The sequence below is a fragment of the Rousettus aegyptiacus genome, unplaced genomic scaffold, assembly GCF_014176215.1.
Source record: "Rousettus aegyptiacus isolate mRouAeg1 unplaced genomic scaffold, mRouAeg1.p scaffold_m13_p_17, whole genome shotgun sequence".
NCBI classification, from domain to species: Eukaryota; Metazoa; Chordata; class Mammalia; order Chiroptera; family Pteropodidae; genus Rousettus; species Rousettus aegyptiacus.
Genome location: NW_023416292.1, coordinates 43,647,956 through 43,675,136, shown reverse-complemented (window position 1 = coordinate 43,675,136; position 27,181 = coordinate 43,647,956). Strand labels below are relative to the sequence as shown.

Here is a 27,181-nt window from a genome sequence, read left to right as displayed (position 1 = left end):
ATTTCACGCATCAACTATTTACCCAGTGCCACTTGGGAACAAAGTACAGAGCAGAGAAAATTTCAAAGATGATTCAAATGCACATGCTGCTGTCCCTAAAAATACTTTCTCTCCAGAAAAGTAGAAGCTTATTTCATCGCAGCTTGCGGTCGAACCACACGGTAGCCGTCCAACATTGCGGGCCTCCTGTCGGTGGAGACGGAGCCGGAGCCTGCAGCCTGAGAGGTCGCCTGGAGGGGCGCCGCGCAGCCGCTCCGCCCCCCGCAGCGCTTCCACTGCTCTGAGTCTTCCGTCCCGTGTTCCTCAGGCCCCAAACCTGCGGAATGTCCTGCTGACAGATGTGCTTACGCTACTTCACTCACGAAAGGAGATTTATAGAAGAACAAAAAAGCCTGGATCAGCCTCGACATTTTAATTTTACACCATCTTGGGTGATCACGGCTCTTTTCACTAAAAGTCAACCTCTTCATTAATTTCTTACCATTTCCTTATTAGATTTATATCGTACCTCTAAAAAAAGGAAAAAACAAATAACTAATACTACAAGAGGGCTTGGCATCGTCGGTTGCCCTGTTAGAGGAGCAGAGCGCAGAGGGCGGGGGAGGGGCTCCTGTTTACGGAGGAGGGGCCTGGGCCGGGTCGCCTGGGCCTGGGCCGGGTCGCCTGGGCCTGGGCCGGTCCGCACCAGCTGTTGTCCTCCTGCTGCAGCTGACGTGGCCCGGTGAGAGCACAGGTGCTCGAGCAGGACCAGCTAAATGTGGGGTCCCTGGGTCAAAATATATTAAGAAATTCAAGAGTGTGACAGCAAAATATGAAACCAAGTGCAGGGCCCTCCTAAGTGCGGGTGCCTGTGTGACTGCATAGGCCACACGCCCACGAAACTGGCTTCCCTCTCGTGCCGGTCTTCCTGGCTTCCAACCCTGGCTTTGCCCTTTACTAGTCATGCGATGTTGGACAAGGTATCTGTAAAATGGGGATAACAGTCCCTATCACAATGAGTTATTAGGATTAAATGAGTTAATATTTGAAAAGTGCTTAGAAGAATACCTGGTATACAGCAAGCATTTAGTAAAATGTTTATTAAATATATACTGTACTATGCCTAAATGTCTCAAAATGCCAGAGACAACTATGGCCTGAAATTGTGAATTCACTAAAACATTAGAAAAAATGTTTTGAGAGTTTGGATTCCTTATAAAGAGATTCACATTTTTTATTAGTATGGCAAGGGTCACCTTTTATTTTAACAATTAAGAGATTTTAAAAGATATTCTAAATTGAGGCCGACTACTCACAAAGCAAAACTAACGAATGACAAAAGACACTGGTTTATGCTTCAGGTTCTGGAAGCCTGTGAGGTGCAAACTGTCATGAAGCAACTTAATATGACTGCTTCCTTTATGCAGAGAGGACTTACTAGAGAATTCGCTGCTTCCATGCAGGAAATAAAGCCTGCTGAAGCAGAACAAAAGCTAAGAAATACCATTTTCTTTTTACAATGCAGAATACCATTAAAAAAAAGAAATTTTACTAATCATTCAGATTCTATATTTAGATCTAGAAAAAATATTGCTAAAACAAGTCAGAGATAACCTGTAGGCAGTGATAGATATTTTTATAGAAAAAGTGTGGTACACAGAGGTATAAATACTTAATGGTTTATTAATGTTTGTTTTATAAGAGCAAACTCAGTTATTTCCCTGGGTTATTTATACATTATTTACTCTTGACTATCAATAATTCTCAGGACTTCCAGAAGCTTTTACAAGAAACATGTAGTTTTTCTCTCCAATAAAAATAAATATTGTTGACTGCAGAATTCTAAAGAAGCAAGTTGTCATTTGTTAAACGATTCGCCCAAGGTACACAGATTTGGGATATTTCTCCTTAAGAGTCGGCCACTGAACAATGAAGTAATCGGAGAGGTGAAAGAGAATCTTTCCGGACAGGGACAAGTGTTCGACTCGGCAGATGCTTTCCACGTAGACAATGATCACTTTCTTTATTCCTAGTATCCCAAGGAGAAGGGCAGATACACAAATAGGAACACATGTTCCTGGTCCGTTACACAACACCTTAAAAAAAAAAAGTTGAAGGTCAAATTAAAATACAGAATACTAGTCTAAATGAGGCATTTGGCATTAAAAATGGTCACGGCTTAGAGGTTTTTTTTTTTTTTTTTTTTCATTTTAAGTCTTGAATTATCCCTTGTCAAGATCTAATATGTAGCAAACCCATGAACTTAGAACCACTGGGACTGTGCTGCTGGCTCTCCTGCTCACCAACTCTGTGACTTGAAGCAAATCACTTAACTCTTCTGGGCCTTTGTGGCCTGCCCTAGGCTACGGGAGGTGTCAGCAGTGCCTGGAGCTCAGCCAGCAGTCACTAGACAGGGTGTGTGCTGCTCTTCTCAGACTGCTCCGTGGATCTTGAATGTCACATAAATATGCAGAAAAGTGATAAAATCAGCTATGATTCACTGTTTTGTCATGTACCAATTTGTTCTTGTCGATTTTTAAAATCTGCCCTACCCTTCTCTGCTGGCAAACATCCACTTGTTCTCTATATCTGTGGGTCTGTTTCTGTTTTGTTTATTCATATTTTTTAATTTTAGATTTCATAGGCAAGTGAAATTACATGGTATTTATCTTTTTCTGTCTGACATACTTTACTTAGCATAATATCCTCAAAGTCCATCCATATTGTTGCAAATGTCAAGACAGAATGTTTTTTTAATTGCTAAATAATATTCTATTGTATATATGTGCTACCTCTTCTTTATCCATTCATCTACTGATGGACATTTATATTGCTCTTATATCTTGGCTCTTTCTAGTAATGCTGCAATAAACATAGGGGTACATATACATTTTCAGATTAGTATTTTTGTTTTCTTCAGATAAATACTCAGAAGTGGAATTGCTTGGTCATATAGTAGTTCTATTTTAACTATTTGAGAAACTTCCACAGTTTTCCATAGTGGCTGTATTAACTTACATTCCCACCAACAGTGCCTGAGGGTTACCTTTTCTCTACCTCCTCACCAGCACTTGTTATTTGTTGACTTACTGATGATAGCCATTCTGACAGGTGTGGGTTGATACTATGGTTTTAATTTGCATCTTCCTGATGATTACTGATACTGAACATCCTTTCATGTTTGTTGGCCATCTGTATGTCCTCTTTGGAGAAATGTCTATTTAGGTCCTCTGCTTAATTTTTTTTTTTAACCGAATTGGTTTTTTTCTTTTCTTTTTTTGGTATTGTTATGAGTTCATTATATATTTTGTATATTAACCCCTTATCAGATGTATCATTGACAAATATCTTCTCCCATTCAGTAAGTTGTTTTTTATTTTGTTGATGGTTTCCTTCACTGTGCAAAAACTTTTTAGTTTCACACCATCACATGTGTTTATTTTTGCTTTTGTTGTCTTTGTCTGAGGAGATTAAAAAAAAAAAATTGCTAAGAGAGATGTCAGAGTTTACTGCCTATGTTTTCTTCCAGGAGTTTTATGGTTTCAGGTCTTACATTTAAGCCTTTAATTCATTTTGAGTTTATTTTTGTATATGGTATAAGAAAGTGGTCAAATTTCATTTTTTTTTAAAATTCATGTATCTGTCCAGTTTCCCCAAACCACTTATTGAATAGACTGTCTTTACCCCATTGTATATCCTTGCCTCCTTTGTCATAGATTAACTGACCATAAAAGCAAGGATTCATTTCTGGGCATATTTCTATTTCTTAAAAATTCTCAATAAATGTGGGTGCATTGCCTTTACCCTCTCTCTTCTTCACCACTTTATAAGCTCTTTATGGGCAGAGTCAATAGGACAATCTATACTCTGCATGTTAAACAAAATAGTCACTCACTGAATTTAGCTGAAAGGGAGAAGGAAGGAAAGGAGTGAAAGGGGTAAGAGTGGAGGGAATCCTTCTTTCCCTATCGTACATGGAGTCAAATATTCTTTTTGCCAGACTCCACCCTGTTTGTAACTCTATCATATACTTATTACAAACCTCATGGCATAACTGACAGTTAAAAAAAATTTTTTTACCATCCCACATCCATTTGCCTTTTCCTCAGGGGAACCACACTGTATCCCTCATTCTCAATTTAAGTACTTGAGTGGAGTAGACTCCACACCCAACTATAAGGAGAGGACATGTGACTCCTGTGTGACCAGTCAGATCATTGAATTCCTCGACAAGAGCATTTTTCAGGGAAGAACACATAATCCTGTGAGAATCCACGAGACTGAGTGGGACACTTGTCAGGGCTGCTGAGGGTGTGGCGCCTTTTCTGCTGCCCTGGAGCCTTGGAGGAAGGGGGCCTGGCACTGCAGAGCAGAGAACGAGGCCATCCCAGAGCAGGACGGGGCAGAGCAGAGAAGACAGGCTAGGTCCCAAAGGTAGTAGCATTTAAGATCCAGGAATCCAGCTGTGCCAGAAGGAAAGCACAGCTCCCCTGAGACCTGCCAGGTTTGTGAGAGAATACATTCCCTTTTTGCTTAAGCCAGTCTGATTCAAGGCTTCAGTCACCAGCAATAAAAGCATCCTTACATGATACAGCCTTTTATTTTGTCTAACTCCTTGACTAGCCTCTGACCGACCACTTGTAGTGTCAACTGGTAGGTGGTGTTCAATACGTGCCTAGTGGGCGAGTTAACAAATCAATAAATAAACTTCTCTGAGGGCAGGAAATCCAAGAGATGTCTGAAAGGTAAGTTATGGGTCTAGAAAACAGAAAGAGGTCAGGGTTAATATAAATATAAAGTCACGAGGGTAGATGAGCCAGATGAAGGATCAAGAACAGTTATAAGAAGATTGATGTTCTGTAGAATTGGGTCACTGCAGGTCATTGGCATGTATGAAAAGACATATTTCACTTAAATTGTCCAGTAGGAACCGAAAACACAGAATATGGGCCAAGACCTCTGGTTGGAAGGTTGCAAACCATGAAGCGAGGGTGAAGGTGAGAATGAAAGCCAGGTGGAAAGTCCAATTAGGGCTGCAACCTGAAGAAACTGGACAGAGAAGCAGAATCCACCTCTGAGGTCCACTGGCCTGAGGACTAGATTTCTGGACAACCTCTTGCTGGTGGAGGCAGAGGTGGAGGCTGGAGAGAGCTCCCTGAGCAGGGCAGCGGGGATGGTCTTACTGAGCTTCTAGGGCCCTGGAAGAAGTGGGAGGACTGGAGGCCGCTGTCGAAGAGCTGGTCCAGGCAGGTTGCCTCTGTGGAGGTTACATGTCCTATCGAGATCAGTACTTCCGTTTATAGGTCATTGGCTCCACTATACCAGGAGATGAGGAAGAGAGCAAATCCTGAGATATAGGAACAGTCAGGAGACACGGAAAGAAGAGCTTGGTTGTAAGAGTTAATAGGAAGCAAAGTCAGGTATGGTGCTTAAGAATGCACCTTTTTCCTTCAGAGGGATAGGAAAACCATAAGGCAATCTGATTTAGCCTATGCCCAAAGTGTGTCAAAGATGATGAAATAACCAATAAGGTTTCTTGCAACCCATAACGCTGCAAAGGTAGTGATGGAGAAAGAATCTTCAGATTTGTCTAAGAGAGGAGTAACAGAAACCCCAGAGATGGCTATTTCAGTGAATACAGGGCAGGAGAAGAGTGCATACGTGGGCGAGGGGAGGTCAGGTAGGATCTGGGTCAGCTAAGCAGGGCTGGAGAAAGGTTTATAGAATATGAACATAATGATCAGTGGGAACAAACGGGTGGTTAGGGAGGAACTGATTATATAGAAAAGGGTGAGTCCTTTCAACATCAGAAGAAAAGAGTTCAGAGTACTGAGTCTGGGTTGGTCTGGGAAAAAATGTACCTTCTGAGAACATGACAAAGGATAAAAATAGTGGCCCAGGAAGGTTGCCCTCAGTGGATTTTCTTTCAACTATTATTAACTTTTATGCTCAATGCAAGAACTACATAAAACCATTAAAAGAAAAGCAATCCTCCAATTTCATCAATCTGTTAATATTCTGGTATAGTCTCTTCCAATGTTTGTCTGTCTGTCTGTCTCTCTCTATACACACATACACACACACAGACACATATATACACATACACATTTATATGTTATTATAAAACATGCTCATATCTGCATGTACATAATTGTGAGAGCCATTATAAAGTTCTTTTTATATTTTTGTTATAAAAAGTTTTTAAAAATCCATGACTTTTAATGAAAACATCTATTTAATCCTATGGATATCTCATAATTCAACTAAATATTCCCTTATTGTTAGAAATTTAGGTTTTTTTCCCTATTCTAAATCATGCTGTTATGAACATCTTTGTATACAAATCTGTGACCCCTAAAGATTTAATTTTGCATTGAACTATGTTCCAGAGTTCTTGCTGAGAGAGGGTAGAAGCAATAGCTTCAAGGACTTAAGGAAGTTGTAGAAAGTTTAATAAAACAACTGTCATGAATTGGGAATGGGCCATGTGGTCTTTTCCTGTGTGTGTTTTTGTTCCTACCTAGAATCTGTTCGAGCAATTTCTTACCATGTGAGCTGCAGCGGCAGGCAGAGCCCATCTCTCACAGCACGAGTAAGATATTCCTTTATAGGTCCCCTTTGCACCTGGTAAAAGGGCCAGTGACTTGGCCAGAATATTGTCTAGATATGACCAGGAGCTAATTGAGCATTAGAACAAGGTCAGAGGAGGCTCTGTTTTGGTGGCGAGTGTGCCGCTGGCAGCGTCCAGCACCTGTGGTGCCGGCAGCAGCGTTCACGGTCCGTCGGTGGTGGCAGCGGTGTCCCCCCAAACCTCCTCTGTGGCCAGGGGATTCTGGCCACAGTTCTAGCTGCTCGGCTGCCACCTTCTCCTACTTTAGTTAGCTTTCCTGGTAATTCTGAGAGTTCTCAATAGCCTTTCATGAGATTCTTTTATTTCAATCAGAGTGGATTTTTATGGTTTGTTTCCAAGAACCCTGATCGGTATGGAAAGGACAAAGACTTTGTGAACAGCAAATGCAGAGTTAGAGAAGAAACCGTCATAGGATTTCCTCGGGCAAGGCTGAGAGACCTGGACCGTGAGCCCAGGAAGTAGACAGTGAAACATGGATGAGAATTATGCAGGAAAAAGAGCTCGGGTGCGTACTGCAGGGAATGGAAAGGGCACGCAAAAGGCCTCATCCCAGAGAGGAGGGCCAGGGCCGTGGGACGAAAGTCTCAGAAAGCCGGACAGAGGAGCGTCTGCGGGTTCTTAGGGAGTAAGGAGGTGCACAGCACGTAGGGGTTTGAGTCAGGACCGGAAGGCCGGGGGAGAGCGGGGAGGCAGAGCTGGACGCCAGCCATCGGTGGAGGTGGACAGCAGGAAGGAAGAGGATGTGCAGCAGATGGGCTGCTGTGTGCCCTTAGCTCTCAGTATGGTGCACTGTATTTGTTCTTTTTTATGTCTATTTAATCATTTGAGCGGTAACAGTTAAACGGAACTATCTGAATATCAACACCAATATGAAATAACCAAGTAAATCCTAAACGCTACAATCACCAATTATTTATGAACTTCGAGGTCTCTTATAATTGTATTGCTAACGCACAGAGAATTTCCAGAGTTGTCATCATCGTGCAGACAGCATTGCGAGGTCTACTTTTCCTATTACGCCACCACTTCCATTCCATGTTACTACGGAGGCATTGCTTCACTGCATGTCCATGTAACAGCTCACCTAGCCACTTCCCTACTTCTTTATCCAGGCACAGCTTTCATCTTCCTCTAAGTCATACGAAAAAGGTAAATAAGTTATAAACTGTTTTTATCTAGGCTAATGCATTTATGTTGTAAGAATACCGAATTCATTGCTGGCTCCTCAAATATCACTTGCATTTTGCTTGGTGACAGAACGTTAACATGAAGACCAGCTGTGGGCGACGGTGGGACGGACCATTCCCAATGTAATCGAATAAAGAACTTCAGTCCTGTAGGATCTTGCTCAGGTAGTAAGTTCCCTATACCGACACCCCAGCACTGATAACTTCAGTTCAGCCAGAAGATTCTTGCTTGTGTTACATTCATATCATCCATCAAGAGGGGAAACCACATGTTCATGAACGGGGCTTTGCAATCATACAGACCTGGGCCGGCTGCTTAACAGCAAGGTGACCAGGCACAAAGGAAATATTTATTGAGCAAAGATAATATGCCAGGTACTGTTCTGGGTAGGTATTAAGAATGTATTCGTGAACAAAAGTCAAAAGTCCCTGTGCTCACGAAGGTTACATTCAAGTGGGTAGACAGAAAATAATAGATACGAAATAACATGAATATAGACTACATTCTATAAGGGAGCAGAATAAGGGATCAGGAAGATACGGGAATCAAAGATCTGGGAGGAGGTGACTTACGAGCACGTACGTGGTGACATGCATGGACAGGGTTCTGTATAAATCAGCCATCGATTAGAACAAGAGGAAGGAAAGAAGATGATGTTGAGTTTGTGGACTGACTATAAGTTACCAAGAGTCAATGAAAGGGTTTGGGAGGTTGAGAAGGGTGAGGATTTGAGACAGATTATAATTTAACAGTGCTGTTTTGTCCAGGTGAAACTCTATCTCTGGGGTTTGAACTTCTTGTGGAGAAAAATGTCAACAAAGATGTAGTGCAAGATGAGCCTAGTCCTTGCGATCCTTCGGGGCAGGTGCATAACTGGTTCTAATGTACCTGCTTTCCTGTTCCGATAAGGTGGGGAATGTCAAGGCTGGAGAATGGTAACCCAACCAGGAACAAATGTAACACAGGGAAAACAGTATCTACCTAACAGCACTGCTGTGGGATTAAACGATACAAGTAAAGCATCTAATATAGTGCTTGGGCCATGATAGAAATTCCATAAATGGTAGCTACTATTATAATCCATCCAAAAGTGGAGTAGTACACTTGTGGCATTTTTCAAACTCTTAAGAGTACTGTGTGGCACCAGGTTTGTCCCTTACTTTGTCAGGCATGCCACTGACCTGGCATGATTTAACTTACCCTTTAGAGGGTACCTTATCAGAGTAACACAAAGCTCCATTTTGGTCACTTTATTGCCTAGTCACCATTTTTTTGCCCTGTGAGATCCACTCCAAGTGACACCTATGTAAGAAAATAACAGAAGCAGCATGATTGCCAGGAGTAGGATCCTCTGGATGTCCACGGATGGTGGGTGATCAGAGGATTCTCTAGCCTCTCTGCTCTGGATCTGCTGAGTCCCAGAAGTGTACTTCTCAGTGGCCTTGAAAATTCATGACCATAACGTGGGAAACAAGCCTGATGACATGATGAATAAGCCTGATCTTGTTCATCTCAAAACAAGAGTTGGCTACTTTTCCCTTGTGCAGAAACCAGGTTGCCCAACCTTCTTGTGATCATCCCAATTTGGGCCTGAGCCACGGGGGTGGTGAGTAGGTAGCAGTGACAAACAGACATCGGGTCCAATGTCCCCTCCACGACTAGGTGATGCCCATTGTCGTTTCAGTGCCTGTGAATAGGGCCTCCGCACCGGGCCCCACACAGTTTGGCCTCCCAGTGACCGAGTGTGGAGAAGGCCAAAGAGGTCAGAGGGTGCCAGCGCCACGCCGGGCTGGCTTTTCACTTCCTCGCCCTGATGTTCCATCACAAACAATATGCAGATAATTAAACTTATTTAAACTTATTATTTTTTCTTTGTCTGAATGGGTAAGCCATGGCTGCTCTGCATCACTGAGGATCATGGTCAGGCTAACTACACATTGTTTTCCTAACCTTCCTGGCTACTTCTACATTCAGCCAAGGAAATTGCATCTTTTAGTTTTCCTGTTCTCTGGACACAATGGTCAAGGTGACAATTTCCTGCCTTCCTGGTCTTTTATTATTTTCATTGTATTTTCAACCCTCTGAAATGTTTTCACGGAGGTCTTTGAATCCCGGCAATCTGGCATTTTTCCCTTTTGTTTTCCCCACGCCCTGCACTCGACAGCTCTCCCAGAGGCACAGATTGTTAGAACTAGATGCAGCCTCTGAGGGTCATCATTTCAACCCTCTCTCTTTAGCTGGAGGAAAAAGGGACATTTATAGGGCAGCTGCTACTTGCCAGGCACAGAACCTGGGTGCGGAATTTTGCATAATCGATCACCTCACTAAAACCCTATAAGAGGCCTCTAGGTGGACATCGTGATCCTTACTTTTCAGACAAGGAGATGAAGGCACAGAGAAATTAAATGACTTATGTATGACCACACAGCTGAGACTCAAACCCAGCTTTTAGAAGATGGGGCTCTGCTGTCCACCATCCTGGTCCAGCACTGTCCTGTGCCTGCTGGCCAGATCTAGTGCTAGCCGGAGTGGGCTGAAGGCAAGGTGGGCCCCAGGACAGATACAATATGAGGAGTTTAACCAAAGGTACAATTACTGCAATTATTATTAATATTTCATAGTTTCAAAAGAGAAATCAGTGGCAGACTAAAACATGCCATTGGACTAAGATGGATTAGAAAAACTTTTCAGCAGATAAAATGGGGAAAATGGTTAACATTAAAAAAATGAGACTATCCTTTCTAAACAGGAATTGAACTGGCTTGAATTCAAAGCTATTACATAATTCTGACTCTGTCAAGTCCCTCTCTTACGTAGGTAAGTGACATTTTCTTTGTGATATTTCCCTAATTTTTTTTACTTGTTCCTATGTATAGTTTGTTTTGCTGAACTGACAACTAGTCAGTTTTCCTGAGATAATGTATGCACAGATAATTTTTCAGTATAAACAAGGCTTATGAATTTTTATAGAGGATTATCTGATTCCTTATCTCATTCTGAGGTAAGAGGATACATAAAAAACACTTTATAAGAATCTGATTGTAGTGTGTGTAAAGAGAGGCAGGAAGAGAGACAGATATACATATGCAAAGAAAGACAAAGATAGAATTTGACAAATCGAGATGCGTTAAGTACTCGTATCTTGTTCTGGTTAAGAACATGGTACTCTGGAGCCAGGCTTGGCTTCCATACTTTGAATAAGCTGTCAAGGTTCTCCAAAGACCATGTGTTTCCCTCTGTACATGCAGGTGTTGAAAAGTTTTTTTCCTTTCACTGTCCACCACACATTTACCAGAATCTGCGCAAAGGTGCACCTGACTCCATCAGCAACTTGCAGAAGCAGAATGACACTGCTTATCAAAATCAGGGTGTTTTCTTGTGAGGTTTTTATTGCCTTCAGGCTTATCTGAATTTTGTTAAGTATGTTTGGCTGCACTAATGACTCCTTATTACAGACTCAAAAGACAGGAATGTTGGTAGGACCTGAGAGAAGCAGTGAGTTTATCCCCGTTCCATTCGGAGCGGATCTCCTTTACACTTGCAAGTAGCAAACTGACTCTGTCCTGGTGTTTTGCAGGTCTCCACATCACATTTACTTGGGAGTACTTGAAAAAAATGTAGGTGTTTTCCAAATCGGAATCTCTGGGTCCAGGGCTCAGGAATACATCTTTTAATCAAGCTCCCAGGTGATTCTGGTGCCAGCTTGAGCTTAGAAACCTCTGCTTTACACTACAGGAAGGGGGCTGGCAATCTTCAGACATGGCACCGCACCTGCATTTGTTCCTCCAAAATGAGTCTGTGTGCTAAGGGAGAAAGAGAGGAGGAGGAGATCCATCAAAGGCCACTCCTTCTCTCATCCAACCCAAAACCACCTTGGGAACAAGCAGCCCAGCAAATTCATCCGAAGGAGCTTTTCGGTGAGCCTGAGGTTCCCAGCAGCAGGGAGAGCTGCCTGCAATCACAGTGCTCAGCCAGGACGCCATCCCCCACCTCCCGTGGACTCAACTTAGAGTCATGTCTTAGAAAGCAAGTAACCCTGGGAAGAGTCCTATCTTAGAAACTACAAGTTAGCTCCTTAATTATCTGTTAATGCTTTAGAAAGGATCAGTTGACAGCATTCTGAGAATAAGGACAGGACACAGAGAAGACACCTGAGGGGTGGGTGGCAGATGGCAAGAAAGCATATCCTCTGCCACTCAAAGTTATATTAGCTGCCAAGGTTTCTTGTCCCACTGTGCTAAGGGAGCATCTCGGTAGACGTGGGAAAGCTTTGTTGCTCGGCATCACAGCTTGGGTCTTCGGGGGAGCGAGGGCTGGACCAGCAGAGCTCTGCGAGTAGCACCAGAGTGACTTCTCTGCCACACTGTCTTAAGGGCGCGAACAACAAGTTCAATCTAGCGAGTAATCTGGGAAACATCTTGCCTGACCAAGAGCCAAATATTATTAAGGAAGAGAATCTCTGCCAAACCTCCAGGTTTTCTAATTCAGACATGAAGCCCCCCTATTCCTTGAAACCACAGTTTCTGTCTACTTGAAACAAGATGGGGTAACTGAGGCACTGACTGTTGGGCAAAGGGCAGTAGTGAGGACATGGACTCTGGAGCCGGACTGCCAGGGAGTAAATCCTGACTCCGTAACTTCCTACCTGTGTGACCTTGGGCTAATTATTTCACTTCTCTGTGCTTCAGTTTCCTCATCTGTAAAATGGAGATTCAAAGAGTGCTTTCCTGCAATAGGGTTAGAGTGAGGATTAAATGAGGTGAACTCTGCAAAGCCCCTCATGTGTATCTGTTGATGTTATAACCTCTCTGCCTAAGGCTGCCTCACAACAAATGTGAAAAGAGGGTCTTGGAGCTGAAGGGGGAACAGAATCCTTGTGTCATCTGCAGGCTGATGTTCTTTTCAGACCAACAGTGGCTCTTTTGACTGAATTACAGTCTTCCCTCCTCCGCCATCCCCTGCTGAGGGCACTGTTGGCCACTGTCCAGGCATCTTCTGTTGGGGCAGCAGGTTCTTAGGTCCTCTTTTAAGAGCCTTTTAAGAGAAAAAGAGGTGGGATGGCAGAAGAATAACTCCCTAATTTGTATAGTTTAGCTAACTGGACAAATAATGTACATCATGTTGTTTATTGATAGGGCTTCCTAGGGCAAGATTGAAAATAAAATTCTATTAGACGAACAGTCTATTCTAGGGTATAAAATGGAGTTATCTTAACCAGGATTAAATCACATTTCCTGAGTCTGACAGAGCGTTTCCTGGGAGAGTAAGTGCTGTGTGGCCATTAATGCCACTCGGTCATTGTTGTTCATGACTCACACCCCCACTGGCTGTGCCACCCCATTCAGCCTCCCTGCCGACCCACAGTGCTTTGACTCTTTGAAACAGACCCGAGAGCTGAGTCTGAAACCCAAACCGGGCTCCCTTTAGTCGGGGGAAATGCTGGCAATGGGGAATTCTGAAGGGGACTTGAGCAAGGCACTAAGACATGTGACAGACAGTAACTTTAAGCTTGATGTTAATTATAATAAAGTACGTTAAACACCACTAGCCCGTTGCTCTGGGGTGTCCCATCTGTATGACTTTTTAAAAAAATGTATTTATGAATTCAATAGTTATGTCCTGAGAAGAAGGGTAGCACAAGTAATGATTAGAGAGTGGGCACGGCAGTCGCAGGCTGCTGGCTGTGGACCCTGTCTGTGCTGCCTAGCAGCCATCGGGCTTTGGCCACGACAGTTTTCTTATCCACAAAATGGGGATAAAATGGCGGGTAACTAACGTGTAGGGTATCATGAAGATTACATGAGTCAACACCTGTAATGATGTCTGGCATTGTTCTGAGCCAGGGCCAGGGAAGGGGCGTATGCCACGGGGCGGGGGGGTGGGGGGGGGAACTACAATCTAGAAACGTGGAACTGAATTCCATCCCTACTGTGTGCTTCGCATGAAACAGGCTATGACGAAAGCTAGCAGAAACTGCTGATTCACTGTTGGGTCTCTAGCCAGTTTAACATCACAAAATACCTTGGGGAAAAAACAATGGTTTCATACATTGCCTCTACAAAAATCAAGAAAAACCTTTGTAACATGTCATTAGCTAAAAACTCTCTGCTCCAATACTGAGAGTCTTTAAAAACTATGAAATAGCAGGAAAAGTTTTAGTCTTCAAATAGGTACAGAAAATATTTTTTTTTGTTGTTTTATGTAATCACTTATTAAAACTTAAAGTTTATGTTCATCATTGATACGCCCAATAATTCTCTACTATGAGGAGCACAGAGTGCTATGTCCAATCAACAGAAAACTTTAGACAATATACAGCTATAAAAGGGTGACGGAAGCACATCGTGGACTGTCCCGAGGCATAAATTCATCCCCTGCCCCTGCCCCTCCCCTTCCACCTCGCAGGAGCACTCACTGATCTTTTCTGGTTCCCTGTTCTTAGATCCTATTTTAAAATAGAAAAAATTCTTGTAATATCCTGTAAAAGCAACTGCAAGGAGAGAGCCTTTCTCAGGGATTAAATTCCCTCCATCTGGGCAATTTAAGGTAAACAAATACAATTTATACAGCCCGAAGAAAATGAAGATATAATCTGCAATATAAAAAATATCTAGCCAAGTATTCAAAGAAGCACTTTTGCTAGATTTTTTTTTAAAGAAAAGTGAACTAAGGCTTCAGGTGCTTTATGTGAATGGTTACCCTTGAGTCAGGAGAGTCTATACATCCTGGCATTCTTGAAAGCATCCAGTCCCCAAATGTCCCCAACACACTGACTGACTTCTTCTGCTCCCCGTTTTCCTCCTCTTGCTTTCTCTTTCCAGTCAGGGGAAGGCACAGCTCTGTGTTGCACCATGCCTGAAGCTTTAACTTGCTGGGAGTTCCCTCTCTGCTTCTCTCCCTGGGCTGGTCCAGCCCCTCTGAATGGTCAAAGTCCATCTCTCCTTGGGCTCCAACTCTCTTTCCAAGGCTGCCTGGATTCCCCTAGCTAACTTTCTAATCCTCCTGCGGAAGGGTCTCTGGCAGCACTGCCATCTGAAATGGTATTACTTTAACTTTAGGAAACAGCCCTCTTATCTGATACATTTCTCTTTGTCCTTTTTCACCTGAACCCTGCCAGTTCTACCCCAAAGCCTCTTAATTCTGCGTCCTGCTCTTGACCTCCACTACCCGGCGTAGTCACTTCCCTTTCACAGGATCACCCAAAGCCTCCTCCCTGCTTTTCCAGCCTCCCCTCCTCCTCGGTTTCACTTTCCACAGTGCTGCTACACCAACTTTTCCCTGAAACACAAATCTAATCATGTTATCGTTTATTGTCAATGGGTTCCTGCTGCCCTTAAAAAAAAAAGTCCAAATACTATGAATAAAAGTGTTTTTCCTGAGACAGACTATTATCTATACTGTTTTTCTTCATCATGTGGTTTCAAGGCTCACCTGAATTATTTTCCATGGTAACAGAGAAACTTAGGAGTATCATTCAAGTTAATACAACAAAAGCAAATGTGAGGAATCAAGACATCTATCTCTCATGTTATACTTGTTTATAGCCATATACTGGACTTTGGTGATACTTCAGGTAAAACCAGTTTTGTAGTTATAAAGTAGACTTAATTGTTCCAAATGCTTCCTTTATCCAGATTAATGAGTTTTGTAACACAAGCCAGAATTTAAAAAGATTTGGGCAGTCAACTGTGGTCACTGGAAAATTTTTTTTAAGTGAGTAAGGAGGGGAACAAATGACCAAATTTAGAAAAAGAGAAAGAGCAGGCAACAGAGACACATCAAGCTACTGAATGACCAATTGTACTCCGGGCTGGTCCCCATAGAAGTCATATTCTTTGTACATAGTATCTCATTTCGCTTTAGTCTCCAGAGCCACAATAACAGGTACGGCTATGCATGCTTTACAGGTGAGGAAACAGACTAGTCTTAAGCAAGGAAGAACTGAGGCTGCAAAGTACAACAAAGCTTTACCTGAGGTCTTAAAGGATTTGAATCTGGGAAGACAGATTCAGGGAAAAACTTGAAATGTGCTCTGGGGAAGACAAAGAAAGCTAGAGCCTATAAAGGCAAAAACCATAAGCTATAACAAAATAAATAGGGAGGCAAGTTCCAGGACCTTCTAGGGCAGGCATGAAAGTCCAAATTTTCTCACCTCGTCTGGGTCTGGGCATGCGTGAGTCTGACTTCCCTAACGGCCTCCCAACTCCAACTAAGGGCCCTTTTACATTGTTAATTCCATTTGCAGATGATCTATTCACACCACCAATGTTTATTTTGTTTACTTTAGTAATGCCGGTTCAGTGTAACGTTTAGGGTTAAGGTGGGGGGGGGGGCACTCGACCCTCCGGTGTCTCTGGAGGGAAGGGCGTTTCTAGGTCGCAAGAAGGAAGCAGAGTCCATTCTCAGCCTTCCCACTCCACCCTTCCCCAGGGAGGAGGACGGCTTGCCCGGCCAATGAGAACAGGAGAACAGATGGAGGATGCTCGGCTTGGCCAGGGCCCAGTAAGCTTTTTCACTTTTTTTTTTTCAGCTTGTCTGACTTCAACATGTGCCTGCTCTCTGAACCCTAAAGTGTGGAGCAGAGAAGAGAGGCAGGCCTGCAAGCTGAGTTAGGGGAGAAATATTAGTCATGATGGCTGCGTATAGAAGCCACATCCTTTGATCTGCCTTTTAGCAGTTGATAGAGCTAATAATTAGATTTCTAGGTATTATCTCTTGGTTGTGAACATAACAGAGGAAGACAGAGTGCTATTAATTGGTTCCACAAAAGCTAAATACAAGGCACATAATAAGCAGTCAATAAATAGTTGCTAAATATGTGAATTAATTTGTCCAAGGCCATACAGCTAATAAGCAATAGTTTTGAATCTATGTCTGACAGAAAAGTCCATGGTTTTCTAAAATTCGACTTCAGTACTTCTTGTAGAACGTTCTATTTCCAGGCTCAAGTACGGCTTCCTGGAAACTGAAAACACTGACTGGTGTAGGCATTAACCACCTTAAAAACACACGTATGCAGAGAGGAGGGAAAAAAATGGCGTGGATGATAGAGGCTCTGTTTGTCTCTGGTGGCCAAATCAAAGTTGTGATGGAAACAAGGAGCAAGAAGCAAGGAAAATCACCTGGGATCTAGATGAACAAGGCATACAGATAGGGAGATATCCAAGAAATCGCCCTACAACGGCAGAATGTAGGAAGTTCGGGTGAGGACGCGGGGCTGCCTGGTCCCCAGTGGCTGAGTGAGACAGAGGCTGTGGCAGTGGCAGATGCCTCTTAAAGGGGCCACGTCCACGAGCAAATTTTCATGGTGACAGACCTGCTAGCTCTCTGAGCACCAGTGCCAATTCGGCTATGCACAGGGGGCACCAGGGAGACATTGTCAGAGTGAGGGCCAAGGCGAGACTTGCTCTGTACAGAAGTGTCGGCAGTATCCATCGGCCCCTGTTGAGTCCTCCCCCATACCAATGCATGGACACAGCGCTGCCATAGCCCTGACGTCATCAAACTGGATAAACCAAGGTCACTCCCCACAGAGGATTCCCTGATGCCCCGCCTTCCCCAACTCGTGGCCCATCCCAAGCCACATCCAGGTGTATCCTCAGCGAGTCAGGTGCTCCTTGCTGAGCAGTGCCTAGACTCACACAGGAGGCAGCTGGCCTTGGTTTCTGATGTGGCCTTTTGAGGCAACTGTAAGCATAGCATCTATGGATTGCTTGCTGAATCTTAACAGGTGGCCCCAGAGAAGTAGCGTCTTGGGCTAAATTTGGCCTGCGGCTGAACCGCTCTCAGGACTGTGCCACTGGACACCTACTTCACAAACCCACAGTAATAAGACTGGGAGACTTAGGAGCTTTGCTTAGTACATAGAAACAGACACAGAAAGGCAGCTAAAATGGGAAGACAAAGAAGCAGAAACCATATGACAAGACAGAACAGAGATCCAGATATAATGGAGTTAAGCGATCTAACAGATGCAGAGTTCAGAACACTGGTTATAAAGATGCTCAATGAACTTTTTGGAGTTGTAGAGAAATTCAACAAAGATAAAAAACATAAAAATGTAAATTATAAAATGGAATTGGTCTGAAACGAATAACACGTTTTCTGAGATGATAAGTATCTTAAATGGAATAAACAAAGTAAATAAAGAAAAGGATCAAATGACCTATCTAGAGGGTGGGAAAGCCAAGGACACTTAATCAGAATGGCAGGAGATAAGATGCCAAGACTATAAAAATAATTTAAAGAACATATGGGACACGATTAAGGGTCCAAATATCCATCTGATTGGCGTAACTGAAGAAAATCAAGATGTTGAACAGCTGTTTGAAGAAATAATGATGGAAAACTTCCTAACCTGGTGAAGGAAATGGACGTAAAACCCAGGAAGCTCGGAGAATCCCCAAAACCAGCGATCCAAAGAGGCTCACACCAAGACACATTGTAATTAAAATGCCAAAGTTGAAATACAAAGAGAGAATCTTAAAAGCAGCAAGAGAAAAACAGATATTTACCTATAAGGAAATATCCATAAGACTGGCAGTTGATTTCTCAAAATAAACTGCAGAACAGAAGGGCTTAGCAAAAAATATTCAACGTGATGAAGACTCAGGATCTACAATATAAGCTACTTTGTCCAGCAAAGCCATCATTTAGAGTTGAAGGGTAGATAAAGAACTTCCCCTAGAAAAAATTAAGCTAAAGGAGTTTATCACTACCAAGCCAGTATTACAGGAAATGTTGGAGGAACTTCTTTAAGAAGAAAAAACATGTATCAAAAAGAGGAACAAAGAATAGTAACAACTACATTCCTATCAATAAATACCTTAAATGGAAAAGAATTAAGTGCTGAAAGGATAAGAAAACAAGACCCCTACATATGCTGCCTACAAGAGACTCACCTCAGATTAAAAGGCACGCACGGACTAAAAGGAAGGGGATGGAAAAAGATATTCCTTGATGGACCTAGAAGGTATTTAAGTCAGACCAGAGAATGATAAACACTATATGATTTCACTCATATGCTGAATCTAAGGAATAAAGAGAACAAACTATTCAAAAACAGATTCACAAATATAGCGGACAGTCTGGTGACGGACAGGGGGGATCGGGGTTTGGGGGGTTGAGAGAATGGGGTGAAGGGCTAAAGAAGTACAAATTAGTAGCCGAGAGATGGTCACAGGGACAGGGAGCATGGCATAGGGAATGCAGTTAGCATTAATAATGTTGGCTAGGTGGAGGGTGGGGGAAGGAGGGAGCAATTGGGATCGTTTTATGAACTATATATGTCTAACCAATGTACTGTTTACTTGAAACTAATTAAAATAAATACATTAAAATAAATGAAAGAACTTAGCTGATGATCTATTTGTCCACAGTGGCTGGGGACGGGTTCAACATGTGTACTTGTTGTCGGCTACATCACGGGCCGGTACTGCGCCCTCTCGGTACCAGAGGAGCGACCTAGAAGATGCGAGGAAGTAGCAGAGGTGGCACTAGCAGTGCACGTAACAGTTGGGGGAGGAGAAACACAGGCAGCCAAGCATGAAGCAGGATGTACACGAAAGGGGCAGGACAAGGGACTGGGGAAGAGGAGGATGAAGTCCCAACAGAGATTTAGGGGAGGAGGTGGGGAAAGGAAGAATGAACATAAAAGTCCTAGGAGGACAAAGGCTGCAGAGATGGGAAATACAAGTCCAAACAAAGAATATACAAGGGAGACAGATAAAGAACAGGAGTAAATCACCTACTATGAAAATAGACCCAAAGTGATTTTCTATCTCATGTCAAGAGGATGAAAAGTAGGAGCTGACCTGTGTGCCTGTAGCCTTCAGGAACTAAGAAATAAAACACCCAGGTTAAAAACAATTTGGGGAGCCAGAAGATGACAAGATTCCTTCTGCAGGCAAAAGGACCGCATCTACTATCCCTTCTCCCTCCCAGCCCCCAAGTCCTCAGTCACAGAAAAAGGGGGAGCTGTTTATCTGGCAACCATGTATGAGCTCAGCAGGGCCCCTATTCTGATGGAGCTAATACAGTTGGTTTTAAAAAGTATCCGGTAGAATTCAGGATTGTGTGTTCACAAATACCACATAAAAACAGGGGCGTCTCTGCTTTCCAGGCAGCTTTTTTCACTGTTTAAAGGCCAGGGTTAGTCTTTCTTTCCCCCTCACCGGAGCAGCACACAAAGAATTCTCTGACACACCGCACCACTGCAGATGAAAGCTCTTAAGTGTGAGTGAAAGCCGCAATGTTTAGAGTGACATTTACTAGCTGCAAACAGTGAAATCAGAGAGCTCCAGTCCATGGAGATTCAATGTCAAGCTTTACACATTTAGCAGAGTATCAGCTGTGGAAGTTTTTAAAATCCAGGATTTAGTTTTAAATTGCAAAGAGCACTTACGAAATATAAAAGAAAGAATTTTTAAAGCAAGGAAACCATGGCGCCCTTAGCTGACACATAGTATATATATTTTTAACTGACGGAGAGACAATTGCAGGATAATTACTGAGTTTAGCTCAACAATACTGGTAGTGCCCCCCTTTGTCACCATTCCATATTAGTGAGAGCAAGGTGACATCCCCCACACTTCATACATTGAAAGATATAAATTGAAATCCAAAACACAAGAGTTTCTAGGCACATAATTTTCCACAGTAGGCATAGACATTATAAGCCCAAGGGTTTCAAAATGAATGCTTTTGAATGCACCTAGAAAAGTTAGAGGGGAAAACAGATCACTTTTTTCTTTTAAGAGTATTTTCCATAGGTAAATTTATTCAAGACAAAATTAGCTATCATTGCCAAATATATAAAATGCATCTTTGTGACTATATAATAAAATCTCAAAATCTGACAATATCAGCAGTCCTTCATTGAAGATTGCTGATCAGCACTTTCTCTATTATGCTTACTATGAGGTGGAGAACAGATACAAAGCCAATGATAATGATTTAACGTTTCGAATGATGTTTCAAAGTTTATAAGCATTATATTATCTCCATTTTACAGAAAAGAAAACTGAGGCTTGAAAAGATTAAGGACTTTGCTAAAGATCACAGGACTGTTAAATCAAATCATGTGGGATTCCAACTGCAGCCACTGACTCTAAAGTCTGAACAATTAACTTCTACTCGAGAAACTGTCTGGCACAGACCACAGGCATGTGAACAAGAAAGTTCAATGCAAGAAATGCCTCAAGGACATGAACTGAGACGTGGACTGAGAAATTGTGTCTCAGGTCTGGGACTTGAAGAGGAGACATTTAAGCTGGGTCTTGATGCATGAAGAGGAGTTTTTCCAGGAGAAAAAGGTAATAATTACTCTAGGCAAAGGGAGCGACAGAAAGCATGGAAGGCTTGGCATGTTCGCAGAATGGTCACTGTGTATCTGAAGAGGAAGCACAGAGGCTAGGAAACCAGGCTATTTCGATGGCCTGGATGAATGCGTAAGGGGAGGCTGGAGCAAGGAGAATATAGGGTGCCAGGGAAAGGCAGAAATGATGTGGTCGGTGACCTACTGGGTATGCACAGTGAGGGAGATGAGTCCATAGTCGCTAACTCCTCGGACTGCTGCAAAGAGTGAAAATGATGCCTAAGGTCAGGTTTAGAACAGCTGAGTTACAGGCACTGGAGGGCTATCTGGGCACACTCTCCACTGCATTCTCTACTTTAACAAACACTGAGGCCTTTTGTACCAGGTACGATGAAAGTTAAAAGAGAACAAAACTGGGTCTTGCCTTCCCAGAGTTCATGCATTGTATTGCTTGGTTTTCAATGGTGACGACATACTGGGAACTAAATAGGAAGGTTTCTGGTGGTTGTAGTTTCTGAGGGGTGCTATTTGCACTCAGTGGACAGGTGCCATGGACACAGACATTCTGCAATATCTAGGACTGTTTAATACAACAAAGTACTACCCTATGTCCCACTGGACATCCACATGGCTGATAACATGTCTATAATTATCTAAGCTTAGACCTAATTTTGTTTTATATAGAAAGATAAAAATTTTTTTTGGCATATTTAATATGTACTATGAATTTTTCCAAATAGAACTATGATGGAAATTGAGGGGAAGACTGTTTTTGTTTTGTTTGGACCTTTACCAAGAGCTTGTTCAGAATTTAAGAAAATTACATAAGTTGGGGGAGATGAGAAAGTTATGCAGATGGGAGAGGTGACAGGTGCACAAGGTGACTGTACTTAATGCCACAGAACTGTACACTTAAAATGGCTAAATAATATTTTGTTATAAATATTTTTAAAGTTTTCAGTTATAAATTAAAAAAAAAAAGAAAAAGAAAAAAGAAGATGACATCATGGATAGCAAACCCACTCAGTTTTTGGGTTTCCGGTGCAAAGCACCTGCATCAGCCTGCACTGTACCTGTCCTATGAGTCCACACTGCAGGTCTCTCTCCTTGACTCTGCTTCCTGGTGTGGTGTGGTCATGCCTGGAGATATTGTAAACCATGTCATCTGATTATGAATTACTTTCTTTTTCTTACAACCAGGGCACTATTTTGCATTTTTGGAATTATGTGCTGCACAGGTAGTTTATATTAACTATGGATTCGATTTCGGGAGAACAAAGGGTGTATTATGAAAAGGATACACTAGGTTGAAAGGGTTGAGAATCACTCATGGGAGACAGATGCACGTATAACTGGAGGTAAACCTCAAGGGAAACCATGGAAGCACCTCGCAGAGGTACGAGTACAGAGGGAGAACAAGGAAAAGAGCCCTTATGGCCATGGGAACCCGGGGAGGCCCTGGGGGAAGCACTACGGGAGCACTGACCGACTGCCATCCTCCACTAGGATAGCTCCAGATGTGGGGGGTGGTATGTGCCTCCAGCGACGGCTACTCCTTTTGGCAGGGCTTTTATTTTTATCAACTTCCTTTCAATGTTCTTCCTGTTTTTCCCCCTACTATGCCCCTTGTCCCAGAAGTCTACAGTGGGCAGAGCATGATGGATCCTCGGCCTATGGGGAGGCTCATCCACAATCTGAAAACTAGTCTCTGTAATACTTTCTGGTTAATCTTTCCTTTAGGCTAAATCTCCCTACTTCCTCCGACTGTTTCTCATATAACTCGGTTTCATATTCCCTCACCATCTGGGTTATTTTCCTCTAAACATGCTACAATTTGTCAGTGGCCCTTTAAAGGCGTAACACCTGGAACTGAATGCAGTTTCCAGAGCTGAAGTATATAACTATATTTCCTAATATCCCCAAAAGAGGAAGATGTTATTGCTCCACACAGTGAGATTAGGGTGGGGAAAGGTGTGTGTGTGGGGGGGTCTGTCTTAATCATCATTGTATTTCCAGCCTCGGAAACTTTTCTTTTTTAAGCAAGTTATATCTGAATTTTTAATACCTACAATTTGAGTTCTGATCCCAAACAGTTCTTTCTTCCAAGTTTGTTTTCATTTTGAGGATTAAATGAAATAAAATGTGGTCTGGCACTAACAATTATTTTTATTTGCTTATAGTATCTGTTTACTGCCATCCTACAATTATTTCTTGTCTGAAGACATTTTTCTCTTAAAAGATTGGGCTCTGCCCATGTCCCAAGTCAGTCTAACAGAGATTGGCAGGCACACCACCCTTTCCAGGGGCTTGGCCTGTTAACTAGAATCAGTATTTCTGCCTTTAGCTTGGTCCTGATGTGTGCGTGTGGAAAGCCTCTGCACTCCTGTGTCTAGTGACCCTCAGCTTGAGCCCCGCCATGCACAATCCCATCTGCGCTCCTGATCTTTATCCCAGCTTGGTGTGAGACTAAAATTCTGCAATTGTATGAGTAGCTCTTGTCTTTAATAGGCTTTGCCTTAAGAGGCTTGTCTTTAAAAGGAATGAAATACTGATACATGATACAGCATCTCTAACTCTTGAAAACATGATACTAAATGAAAAAAGCCAGACAAAAAAGGACAAATACTGTATAATTCCAATAATACGAGGTACCTAGATAAGCAAATTCATAGACAAATCCAACAATATTTAAAAATAATTATATGCCACAATCAAATGGGATTTATCCCATGTATGCAAGGCTGGTTTGACATCCAAAAATCAATTAATGTAATCCATCACATCAATAGGCTAAAGAAAAAAATCACATGATCATATCAATAGATGGAGAAAAAGTGACAAAACCCAATATCCATTCATGACAAAAACTCTCAGTAAACTTGGAAGGGGGGGGAAACTTCCTTAATTTGATAAAGAATATCTACAAAAAAACTATAGTTAACATTATGCTTAATGATGAGAAACCAGAAGCTTTCCTATTAAGATCAGGAACAAGGTAGGGATGTCTTCTTTCATCACTCCTTTTCAACATTATACTAGAAATCCTAGCTAATGTAATAAGGAAATAAAAAGTGTACTGAATGAGAAGGAAAAAATAAAACTGTCATTGTTTGCAAATGGCATTATTGTCTATGTAGGAAATGTGGAAAAACGGATCAAAAAATTCCTAGGACTAAGAAATATTTATAGCAAAGTTATCAGATATAAGGTTAATACACAAAAGTCAATCACTTTCCTATTGAGCAATTGGAATTTAAAATTAAAAACACATTATCATTTACATTAGCATCCCAAACACTGAAATACTTAGGTGTAAATCTAACAAAATATGTACAGGACCTATATGAGAAAAACTACAAAACTCAAACAAACTCAAAGAACTAAATAAATAGAAAGATATTCTATGTTCATGGATAGGAAGACAATATTGTCAAGATGTCAGTTCTTCCCAATTTGATCTATAGATTCAATACAATCCCAGTCAAAATTCCATGAAGTTACTGTGTAAATACTAACAAGCCTACTTTAAAATTTATGTGGAGAGGCATGAGACACAGAATAGACAATGCAAGACTGAAGGAGAATAACCAAGTTGGAGGGCTGATACTACCCAACTTTAAGACTTACTATAAAGCCACAGTAATCAAGACAGTGTAGTATTGGTAAAGGAATAAAAAACTAGATTGAAAGAACAGAATAGAAAGCCAGAAACAGGGCCACAAAGACAGTCAACTGATATCTGACAAAGGAGCAATGGCAACACAAGGGAGCAAAGATAGTCTTTTCAACAAATGCTGCTGGAACAACAGGACATCCACAGGAAAAAAATAAAAATCTAGACCCAGACCTTATGCCCTTCACAAAAACTAATTCGATGGATCATAGACCTAAATGTAAACTGCAAAACTATGAAATTCCTAGAAGATAGCACAGGAGAAGAACTAGATGACCTTGGTTTTGGTGATGACTTTTAGATATAACACCAAAGTCACGATCCATGGAATCATTGATAAGCTGGACTTCATTAAAATAAAAAAATTCTGTTCTTCAAAAGACATTGCCAAGAGAATGAAAAGATAAGACTGGGAGAAAATATTTGCAAAAGACATATCTGATAAAGGACTGTTATCCCTAATATACAAAGAACTTTTGAAACTCAACAATAATTGAACAAACCAATTAAGAAATGGGTCAAAACTCTTAACAGACACCTCATTAAAGAAGATATAAGATGACAAATAAGGATATGTAAAGATGCTCCACATCAGATATCATTAGGAAAAGGCATATTAAAACAACAATGAGGTATCACCCATAAGAACAGCCAAAATCTAGAACACTGACAGCTCCAAATGCAGACGAAGAGGTAGAGCAATAGGAACTGTCACCCACTGCAGGTGATAATGCAAAATGACACTTTAAAAAGATAGCTTGGCAATTTCTCACCAAACTAAACAAACTCTTACCATAACGATCCAGCAACTGCACTCCTTGGTTTTTACCCAAGGAACTGAAACATATCCACACAAAAACCTGCACACAGATATTTATAGCAGCTTTATTCACAGTTGTCAAAACTTGGAAGCAACCAAGATGTGAATGGATAATTAAACTGTGGTATATCCAAACAACCGAATATTATTCAGCACTAAAAAGAAATGAGCTATCAAACCATGAAAAGACATAGAGGGACCTAAATGCATATTACTAAGTGAAAGAAGCCAATCTGAAAAGTCTATATACTCTAAGATTACAACTCTGAAATTCTGTAAAAGGCGAAACTATGGAAACAGTGAAAAGATCAGAGGTTGCTAGGGTTAAGGAGGGATGAATAAGTAGAGCACAGACATGTTTAAGGCAGTGAATCTATTCTGTATACTATGAATACATGTCATTGTACATTTGTCAAACCTATAGAATGTACAACGCCAAGAGTGAATGATAATGTAAATTATAGACTTTGAGTAATAATGATTTGTCAATGTAGTTTCATAAACTGTAACAAATGTACCACTCTGGTAGGGGATGTTGATAATGTGGGAGGTTATGCATATATGGGGACAGAGGGTACACAAGAAATCTCTGTGCCTTCTACTGAATTTTGCTGTAAACCTAAAACTGCTCTAAAAAATAAAATCTATTTTTTTAACAAGTGAGAGAAAAACAAGCTACTATGTATTGGGTAGTTCTATTAGCCATGTGACTACTTATTGTGAATTATGGATTTAGAAAATACCACAAGGATAAGTTAGTTCTTTTTGCCATTCCTAACTTCTGCAAAGAAAAGTAAGTTCTTGTTGACTGGAAGGAAAAAGAATATCATTCCATATTTAGTGGAAAGTTCTATAAATTTTAAAGATAAAGTTCCTATTCCAACAGAAGGCTTAGGAGAAATAAAAACAAAGTTCTTCATTATTTAAACAAAGAAGCTGAACAAAGGGAAATTGTTCTTACCATATATTTACAATACTGTGTGCTGATGTGGCCACGTTATGATCAGAGAGCCAATTGAGAAAAGGATGAGGGATGTAGGGGCATCTAAATTAGATGAAAAACCTGAAGATCCCAATTCCTTGCATATAAAACTGGATTAAGGTTTTCTATTTTCCTTATTACTGAAATTCGAAGAATAAATTGTTTTAGTCTTCACTTTTAATTAGAAAAGTGATAAAAAGTGAAAATAACTAAAAAATTTAACCAAATTTAACTTAATTATTATTTCATCATATGAACATCCATGTAAACATGATTTGGATCTTTGGTGAATGTCATGGTAACTCGAAAATCTCTAGTTTAGGGAAATAATCCCATCCAACTCAATCGGAAGTAGAGTTGAAACTAAATTTTTATAAACTATTTTATAGTTGTTATTGTAGGGGAGCTACCATGTTATTGTAGGGGAGCTCAGTAGGATGTTGCTACTCATTAAGGAAAAATTAGTTCTTCATATTTGTTTTTTTAAAATATTTTTTCTTTGTTTAAACTTAAATACGGAAGTATAGTTGGTATACAATCTTATATTGGTTATATTAGTTTCAGGTGCACAATAAAGTGATTCATCATTTTTA

At 41.4% G+C, this 27,181-nt stretch overlaps 1 protein-coding gene across 2 annotated transcripts in view; it reads right to left on the bottom strand.

The window, feature by feature from the left end:
- Window positions 1-1,642: 1,642 nt before the first annotated feature.
- Window positions 1,643-27,181, bottom strand: part of ALG14 (ALG14 UDP-N-acetylglucosaminyltransferase subunit) — a 77,466-nt gene continuing 51,927 nt past the window's right edge. The window contains exon 4 of one of the 2 annotated variants that reach the window (XM_016140917.2): window positions 1,643-2,075. In XM_016140917.2, coding sequence (XP_015996403.2) covers window positions 1,845-2,075 — 231 coding nt within the window. In that variant the 3' untranslated portion in view covers window positions 1,643-1,844. Of the gene's footprint in view, window positions 2,076-5,818; window positions 11,602-27,181 lie in introns of those variants that run through there. The other variant, XM_036235164.1, reaches the window with a different exon arrangement.